Source organism: Grammomys surdaster, unplaced genomic scaffold (genome assembly GCF_004785775.1).
Source record: "Grammomys surdaster isolate TR1022 unplaced genomic scaffold, NIH_TR_1.0 213, whole genome shotgun sequence".
Taxonomy (NCBI): Eukaryota; Metazoa; Chordata; class Mammalia; order Rodentia; family Muridae; genus Grammomys; species Grammomys surdaster.
The window spans coordinates 65,126-75,068 of NW_021604658.1; the positions used below are offsets into that span (position 1 = coordinate 65,126).

Below are 9,943 nucleotides of genomic sequence, written 5' to 3' on the forward strand. Positions count from 1 at the left end.
TGTATTTCATTTCCTGGAACTGGAGTCACAGACCATGTGTGTGCTGGGAATGGAAGCCAGGTCCTCTGCAAGAGTAACCAGTGCTGTTAACCACTGAGCCATCTCTCTAGCCCTGTTTATGCTTTTCTTAAGTGATTAACAAAAATACACAGCTAAGAAATAGCTAAAACAAGTGGAAAATTAAACATTTGCATCAAATAAAGTTTTTCAGTTAAAAGAACAGAAGCAGGCTATTTTAAAACAAAAGGAACTTCAACTATAGGTGGGGAGGCTGGAGAGATGATGGGCAGGTAAGAGCACTTGTTGCTCATGCAAAGGACCTGAGTTCAGTTTCTAGCACACGCATTTAGAGGCTCAAAATTAACTGTAAGTCCAGCTCCAGGGATCCAGTGCTCTCTTTGGTCTCCACAGGTACCTGCACATACTTGTACAGAGACAACATTTAAATAAGTCTTTAAAAAATAGCTATGGAGACGGGCGGTGGTGGTGCACGCCTTTAATCCCAGCACTTGGGAGGCAGAGGCAGGCGGATTTCTGAGTTCGAGGCCAGCCTGGTCTACAGCATGAGTTCCAGGACAGCCAGGGCTACACAGAGAAACCCTGTCTCGAAAAACCAAAATAAATAAATAAATAAATAAATAAATAAATAAATAAATAGCTATAAAGTAGCTCACAAAATAAGATCGTTCAAAAAGAACGGGGCTCTATAACTTATTAGAATTCTCTAGCAGGAATTAGTTACATTTTATCCAAGTAATTTTGTTACAATGAATGACAAGCTGTCACTGTGTCCACAAATCAGATTCTTCTGACAGAAGGTGCTGGCATATATATGTAATCACAAGGAATGCGACATTGGGCTATCTGGCAGTGAGGAAAGGGAGAAAGGGCAAGAAGAGAGGGGGAAAATCCATTTCAGCAATCTTCATTCAAAGTCTCATTTTATGCTTAGCCAGAGGATCAAGATTTCCTGATTAATGGACCCATGAGACTAATCTATAAAAAGGAAACTGTAATTATTACATGAGAAAAGGAAAAGAGTTAAAAATAGTATGTCCTGGTTGGTTATATAACTCAGTGGTAGAGTATTTGCCCAACATGCATGAAGCCCTAGGCTCCTTCCCCGGTACTGGAAAGAAAAATAGTGTCAGTTTTTTTTTCACTTTGTTAATGTGCCAGTTTTTAGTTGCCAAATAATACATCAAAAACCCCAGTCTCAAATGTGTAGTCTAATAGAAGGCACATGATTGACCTTTCTATTAGAAGGCACTAAAGGCTAAGCCTGACCATCAGGGTTGGAGATCTTATATATTTTATATAAGTTACATAGGAAATTATATAATAAATGCTCAGTAAATAACTTAATTGTAATTGGGTTAAGTCATCTGTTTTGTTTTTCAGAGACAAGGTTTCTCTGTGTAGCTCTGACCTGAAATTCACATTGTAGACCAGGCTGGCCTTGAACTTGCAAAGATCCGATCCACTGCCTCTGCCTTCTGAGTGCTGAGGTTAAAGATTTGTGCCACCACACCCGGTTGCCTTGAGTTTTTTGTTTTGTTTTGTTTTTGTTTTAATATAAAAAGATTTACTTATCTTTTATGTACACAAGTACACCGTAGCTGTCTTCAGACACCAGAAGAGGGCATTGGATCCCTTTTACAGATGGTTGTGAGCCACCATGTGATTGCTGAGAATTGAACTCAAGACCTCTGGAAGTGCTCTTAACCACTAAGTTGTCTCTCCAGCCCTGCCATGAGGTTTTTTGTTTTGTTTTGAAGTTTCAAATCTGGGGGTGGAGACATGGTTCAGTCGTTAAAATCACTGGCTGCTCTTTCAAAGGACCTGGGTTTAGTTACCAGCTCTTGCATAGCAGCTCACAACTGTCTGAAATTTCAGTTCCAGGGGATAGAACACTCTCAGATATATACATGCAGGCAAATCACCAATGCACATAAAAAATAATTCAACAGTAGAGTGAGAGGAGCCTTGGTAGAAGAACCACTAAGTCTTAGAGTCAAGGTATATAGATAGAGATTCAAAGTGCTCTAGAGGCAGAAGCAAGAGGGGCTTAGTTTCAGGCTTGCCCGAGATACACAGCTCGACGCTCGTTTTTCTTTTGAAGCTGGACATGGTAGCTAAACACCTGTAGTACCAGTTTAGTTCCCTAAAGAAATCTCTATCTACTAGGTGTTTTAGGTACCTTATACCACTCAAGCCTAAGGGCGGGCCAGGAAGGGGGCGCTAATAAGTTTCTTCAGTCTTGTTCAGTGTAGGGATTCAAACTTAGATTTGAATGCTTCTTAGCATTTTTGAGTCGCTGTCTCCTAGTTCAGCTTCCCATCTGTAGTACTGGTTTCTATCACCTCTATGCGCTTCTGAACCTTACTGGCAAATTAGCTGATCAAATAGGGTATCTCGTACAGGTTTTACAAAATTCTTGTTCACGGACATAAATCTCGAAAATATCCACTTATTGAAGATATCCTTTGGAAAAGCCACTGCGGATCTCTTTAGTGTGTAGGCAACTGCTCTAATCCTGAGAAAGGGAAACCTTTCCGTTGCTGAGGCGACAGACTCAACCGGGCTGTTTGGTTCTCCCGCGCACCCGGATGACGTCAAGCGGCGAGATTCTCTTACGCCAAAGCTTCCGGCCCACCATCTTTGTCCCTGGCAAATTAGGTTTTGCGCAGTGGCTTAGATCTAGAGAGAATCGTGACGGGCAGGAAACCATTACACCACCACCCCGGCTGTGCTCTCCCGACTGCCGCCGCCACCCCGCCCTTGCCTCCGGTGAGTTCAAGGCGGCTGGCTTTGGGGTGTGTCCCTGGCTGACTGAGGGTGGTTGTGAGGGAGGGTTACCCCAAGTCGGGTCGTAGGCGCAGGAGGAAAGGAGATCCGAGGAGCGTGACGGTTGAGGATAGAGGAGTCTTCGGGTGTGACCGTTGTGAGGGAAAAGCTTGGAGAAAGTATCTCCTTCGTGGTGACCGTGGTGGATTGGGGCTGCGCTCCGGTGTAGCAGCGGTAGTTGGGGGCTTCGGAGCGAAGCAAGGTTCGGAAGAACGGCTTGGGGAGGGCTCAGGCCAGGGGTGTGGCCGCTGGAGGCCGAGGGAGAATCACCCAGCTTTCCCGTTTGGCATTTGTTCATTGAGAAAGAAGCTCGGACGTGTCCAGCACGCCTAGGGAGAAGGGATTCCCGCGACCGTTTGGTCACTGAAACCTCTTTTGTCGCCCGTATTTGGGGTTTAGAGGCATCTTTCCTTACCTAGTGAAAATTGGACAGTTTTCTTGACCTGGGGTCTTGCCCTGGGGAAATGGGTAAAGAGAATAGGAGACTAAACAATGTACTTCGAGGAAGGAAGGAGAAACCTGCATAATTGACTCCCTGTGTAAGAGGGGAAAGCCAGTGAAAGTAAATCTTAGCCTGGAATTTTGTTTTTCTTGTTGTTCCCCCCACCCCCTTCCCTTTATTCCCTGGGGTTATCAGGAGCAGTCTAGTTTGGGCAAGGGTGTAAATTCTACTAGAAGTGAAAAAACTGGAATTTCCTGCTATTTCTTTATTCTTTGAATTCACAGGATGTATTAGATTTTGAGCAGCCCTCTATTTAGGGGAAGACTCTTATTAAACTCAAGCAATTTAGTTATGAAGCATTGTGAATCTGTCATGGATGCTTCACTGAAGTTTTTTACTTTTTGAAGGGAGAATGTTTTTTTTGTTTTTTGTTTTTGTTTTTAGTGGCCAAACTCTTTTGCAACCTTTGTGGTTTAAAAGACAAAGGACCCACTATAATCTCAGCAAGGCAAGTTGACTAAGAAAGAAGGTGGTTTCAGAGAGGAACAATCTAAATTATTAACTGCTGTCCTTGTGTAGCTCTACTGCTTAGCCTTAGGGTGCACTTACAAGGTAATAATAGAAAACGGCAGGTGAAGTAGGTGCAGCCACCCGGTAACACATCCCAGCGATGACTAAGTGAGGCAGGCAGGCATGTAAAATGAGAACCCAGCAGGTGTCTTGCAGGGCAGACTCCCTGAGAAATAAAGGGGAGTGTGCTCTGCAGACCGCTCCCTCAAGTTGGGTGGTAAATTAATACACAGTAAACATTCTGACGAAGAAGTCCCTTGCGTCCTTTTCTTCTGTAAAAGATCATCGTTTTCGTCTTAAGGCGCATGGTTGAACCCAGTTAGACAAGGAGCATTCAGAGGACATCATCCCCATTTTTCTTCTTTCCTCCTAGGCTTAAGTTTCCCAAATTTCTTGGCATTTCATAACAGCTGGGTGTAAAACTCTTGGTCTTCTTTCTTTACGTATAGTACTATATTAATGAGTTGTAGTTATTTAAAAAGAAGCCAGGGATGGATAATTTTTAGATGTTTTATTTCTGATAAGCTAATTAATCTGAAGCTGCTATTGTCCTTGTGTTATGAACATTTGGCCAGAAATGGTCTTTATACTGCTCATCCTTGTAAGCAAAGGTTATGGAATGACCCTTCTGCTTTACAGTTTACTAAACTCTGGGTAGTTATTGGATTCGTGTCCAAAGAAGGGGGCACAGTGGTCTTGCCAATGCTAACATTGGCTGCCATTTCCCAGAGAACCATTTGAAATTAAGACTTTATTAATTTTTTTTTCTGACCGTATTCTACCCAGCCTATTAATTTTGTTTCGCTGTTGAGTTGCTCTTTTGGGGAATTGGAGGAAGGGAAGGCTGGAAGGAGAAAAAGGACTTTGACAACCTATATTTGGCAGAAACTAGGTTATGTTAATCTAGATATATAACCTTGTTCAGGGAGTCCTGTGAAAGGCAGTGGAACAATACTGTGGGCTAGGACAAGTCCAAAGATCATGGCTTTGCCTGGTGACTACTCTGTCCTTTAACAATGTCCCTAGGCCACACCATAAGTCAGTCAATGACCTTTCAGGTTTCATGTTGTATAAGGTTGTGTAAGTTCAAATTCCATTGTGGCTTGCTTATTTCTAGGAATTTCCTGAAAAACAAAAATTTGTCCCAGTAGGATTTTGAGTTCTGAAGCACTAGGCAAGTTGAAGTTGTATTTTTTCCAGTTCTATTCTGGCTTTGTGTGTGTATGTGTGTATGGCTTCTAGTATAGACATCAGTTTTGCGCCCTATATTGGAGGATTTGACTGTGTCTATCCGGCAAGTGTTTGTGGGGTTTTTAATTAAAAAATAGTTATATGTAATTGTTGTGAGTTGAAAGTCACAGGGACATTAAGGTTTTGTCACTACCACCTCTTCTCATTTTAGTTAAATTCTTAAAATTCATTCAAGTAATAATGTGCTTCGATCCAGGCCACCCCCATCCCCGTCCTTCCTTTCTATCATTGCTTTTTAGACTGTTTTCATTTTTCCTTGTTTTTCCCCCACCCCCTTAAGGGACTGGATACCTTGTTTCTTTGCCTGTATGATGGTGATTATTTCATCACAATTATTGGCCATGGTGTCAGTTAAATGAGTGATATATTTACCTGCTTATTTTTTCCCTCCCCCTATCCCAATTTTGATGATGGAGAGGTCCTATACCTGCTAGGTAAGCGCTTTACCATTGAGCTATATCCCTGGTTCAAAATGCCACTGAAGATTGAGCACAGGATTTCCTGTATATTAAGCAAGCCCTCTACTACTGAGCCCTTTATTTATTTATTTTATTTTGTATATGGGTATTTTGACTGCATGTAGGTCTGTACACCACAGTGTGTATTCACTGGCCTCAGAGGCCAGAAGAGGGCATCTGATCCCCTGGAACTGGAGTTACAGATGGTTATGAGTTGCCAAGTGCATGCTAGTAAGAGAACCCGGGTCCTCTGGAAGAACAGCCAGTGCTCATAACTGTTGAGCCATCTGCAGCCTTACTTTATTTTTAAGACAGACTCTCATTAAATTGTACAGACCTACCTCAGGTTCCCAAGTAGCTGGTTCTATCTCTTTATCTCTTTTTGTTAGAAAGCAGAGATTTTTAATTTAGGATATATATTGCAGGTTTCTTATTATTTTTTAATTTTACGTATGGGTGTTATTCCTGTGTGTATATGTCAGTGTACCATGTGTGTGCCCAAGGAGACCAGAAGAAGGTGTTGGATTCCCTGGAACTGAAGTTATAGACAGTGTATGTCTCCATGTTGGGTGCTAGGAATTGAATCACAATAATCATGAGCTGTGTAGGCTGCTGATAAAGACATGCCTTAAGGTGGGTGAACAGAGTATGTAGAGAATTCCTGTTAGAATTTCATGTTATCTGGGTATAGTGGCACAAGACAGAAACAGGAGGATCCCATGAGTAAGAAGCCAGCTTGGTCTTTATAGCAGGTTTCAAGCTTGCCAGAACAATATAGTGAAGATCCTATCTCAAAAGAAAAGAATTTTTTTTGTTTTTTGTTTTTTTGCTTTTCAAGACAAGGTTTCTCTGTATAGCCCTGGCTGTTCTGGAACTCACTCTGTAGACCAGGCTGGCCTCAAACTCAGAAATCCGCCTGCCTCTGCCTCCCAAGTGCTGGGATTAAAGACATGCAAGAAAAAATTTTTTATATATGTGTATGGGTAGATATGACAGCTTTAGAAAACAGAATCCTTTTGTACATTTTTCCCAAGTAAGTGGGTGAAAAACTTCCAAACAAGTTTTGTTTTTAAATCATAGGTTTGAAGTTTTGGTGATTCCATGAGGTTTAATGGTATGACAGCATTCTGTAGAAACGGTAGCAGGTTTTGAGACGTAGCTGTGGTGCTCCTGCCAGGCCCCAGTACTTGTTACTGTACATCAGCATTTCTGTTTGTATGTGTAAACTCACAGATAACTTAAGATTTATATCACAAGTCTGTAAGAAGTTTTGGTGTGCTTTGAAACAGGAAACAGGGTCTTAATATGTAGCTAGCCCTGGCTGGCTTGGAATTCATTATGTAGATCAAGCTGGCCTTGAACTCAGATCCACCTGTTTATATGAAGAATTCCTAGCCAGGTGTGGTGGCTCTCATCTGTAATCCCAGTACCTGGGAGGTAGAGACAGGAGAAACAGAATGAAAAGTCATCTTCAGCTACATAGCAAGTTTGAGACCATCTTGGGCTACATGAGACCTGTCTTAACAAACAAACAAACAAAAAACGAAGAACTATGTGTGGTGGTATGTTTGTAAACCTAGCACTCTGGACAGAGGCAGGAGAAGGGGCGGGGAGAGGGAGGGGGCTTGTAAAGGGTCCAGTCTCTTTAACATAGAGAGTTCCAGGCCAGTCAAGGGTACACAGGAAGATGCTGTCTCAAAAAGCACAGGTATCCCAGGGGTTAAAAGCACTTGCTGCTCTTGCAGAAGCCCAGTTTCAATTCCCAACACTTAGCTCAAGTGACTCACAACCATCTGTAACTCTAGCTTCGGGGATCCAACTCCTTCCTCAGGCCTTGGTACAGAGGCACACACAGGTGTACACACATACACATAAGTCAGTAATAACAAATATTTAAAAACAAAATTTCTCTGATTTGTCTACATTTTATTTAATTTATGCTGTGAATGGATTGATAATAGCATTCTCTGCATTTTTGCTAGAAATTCATGAAAACTTTGACGAAAGGCTCTATGTGACAAATATCAAAACAATTTCTGTATTCTACATGGTATTCATGGTTCTAACACTTTCATTTCTTTTCTTTTTGTTTTTGGGACAGGGTCTTTATGTTGTCCAGGTTCACCTCAGAGTCTCTGTGTAGCTATGTTTAGGAGGATGATCTTGAACTCTTGGTCTTCCTGCCTCTGACTCTGGTCTTTCTGCCTCTATCCCTGGTGCTGGGAGTAAGGAAGGCTTCTTATTTTTCTGAGAGCCTTTTTGCAAGCAGTATTTAGTAGCTTGGCAAATTGTTCTGCTTTTGGGTTTAGGCTGCTTCGAAGTCCATGCGGAGACAAAGAAGTAATCAGACTTTCCTGATTAGAAATCTTCCAAACTAAGCCTTTGTCTTAAATGTTTGAGTGAGTGACTAAGATGATTTTTAAAGGTGTCAGGCTCATCCTTGGAGGCTACGGAGCCATAGGGGTTCAGATTATTGCTCTAGTCCATTGTCCTTCAGACTTTACCCCTAGAAGTCCGTCCCTTGAAGCAAGTTACAGTTCTCATTTCCTGTGCAGCTTGAACCACAAATGGCAGTGACAATAGGAAGAAGCTACTTTTTTTGTTAAAAAGCAGAAATTCTTAAATAGAGATGTTCTCAAAAGTAGATGTCTTGCTGGAGACATGTAATTGGATAACAACATTCTTTACGCTTACCCTAGGTTCACGCTAAAGATCCAGAATCATGACTGACTCCAAGTACTTCACAACCAATAAGAAGGGTAAGTGGGGGAACCTTGTGAGACCTTCAAACTGTTCAGTTCAATTGTTGGGTTAATCTCCCCAGGTAGAATGTTCTGGCATTTTTACATGTGCATTTGCAGTCTCACTGGGAATCTGATGCTTCTACAAATAATTATATTTTAGTAAGTTTGTTGACATGTAGGGGATCTTATATGCTTGCTTTCTAGTGCTGGGGACCCAATCTAGGGCCTTGCATACATAGCTAGGTGGGTGCTCTGCCATCAAGCTACACCTCTTGCTCTTGGCTCTATGGCCTTTATCATTTATCACTATTGTGGTCAGTAATAGAATACTGGCTTTTACATGTGAGTGTGGGCTTATGAACTAAGGATTCTGCTTGGGAAAATCTAACTTCCCAAATTGTTTCCAGATGGCTCATTTCTACAGGTATGGCTGGTCCTTCTGTCCGAGCTAGGTTAGTGTCACTGTCTTCAGCTTACTAAGCACCCAGCTGAGCTTGCTTTGCTTCTCAGAATCAGAAGTGTGTGCTTTTGTCCTCAGCAGGCTTTATATTTGCTGAAATATTCTGGGCCTGGTACCAACTACTGTGGCGTTTATTACTCTTCTTTTTTCAGTGTCTTGGCCTGCTTTTCTGGTGTGTGTCCTCTTCTCCAGTGGCTGACATGTGACAACTTTTCTGGCATAGAATTTTTCTTTGTTTGCCTTGAAGTATTTCCTGGTGTGTTTGTCTTAAGACTTAGCTGAGTCTGAGTATGTATTGTACACATTTTGCTTAGTTCCTTAACACCAGTGGAGTTACTGAATAAATCCCCTAATTTTCACTTAAGTCAGAGTAGGTGCACAGGGTTCCTAGTAGTCAATCTTGGTTTCTAAATGACATTCTTCAGCCAAGTGATGGTAACAAATGCCTTTAATGCTAGCACTTGGAGGCAGAGGCAGGTGGATCTCAGAGAGTTGGAGATCAGCCTGGCCTACAAAGCCAGTCCCAGGACAGCCAGGGCTACACAGAGAAACCTTGTCTCAAAAAGACCAAACCAAACAAAATGATCAGAGTAATAGATAATACCTAATCAATATAGTCAATATATGTATAAATATATTTAGTATAAATTATAGTTTAGGCAAGAGTCATGATGCTAAAGTTAGTAAGTGGGAAGTTTGATAAGGAACAGGACATTGATAGGGCTTCAAAGTATCTTTCAACAAATTACTAATTACAGAGATGAAAAATATTAGTTTTTTTAATGTCAAAATCTAACACTGAGGGAGCTGGAGAGATGGCTCAGTGACTAAGAGCACTTGTTTGTACAGAGGCTCTTGCTTTGATTCCCAGCATCTACACTGTAGCTCACAACCATTTATAACTCTGGTTCCAGGGAATCTGGCACCCTGTTCTGACATCTGTGGGTACCAAGCAAAAACACACACACACACACACAATCTTAAAAAACAATGACAAAAACAGTATTTAGAATCTTAACCTTAATTTCATTCTTGACATTACCAAAACCAGTCAAAGTAACACCATTTGCCTTTTGATGTGATGTTTTATGAAGTTAGCTTGCCAAAATTTATAACCTTATTGCAATTCAGGAACTCTATGGCAAACTGGAGGTGCTTCTCATAATAAGGA

General features: G+C 41.6%; 1 protein-coding gene across 2 annotated transcripts in view; it reads left to right on the top strand.

The window, feature by feature from the left end:
* The first annotated feature begins 2,593 nt into the window (after positions 1 to 2,593).
* Ap2b1 (adaptor related protein complex 2 subunit beta 1) overlaps positions 2,594 to 9,943 on the top strand; it is a 99,114-nt gene continuing 91,764 nt past the window's right edge. For both annotated transcript variants that reach the window (XM_028772353.1, XM_028772354.1), the window contains exons 1-2: positions 2,594 to 2,790; positions 8,268 to 8,327. In XM_028772353.1, the coding sequence (XP_028628186.1) occupies positions 8,291 to 8,327 (37 nt within the window). In that variant the 5' untranslated portion in view covers positions 2,594 to 2,790; positions 8,268 to 8,290. The remainder of the gene's footprint in view (positions 2,791 to 8,267; positions 8,328 to 9,943) is intronic.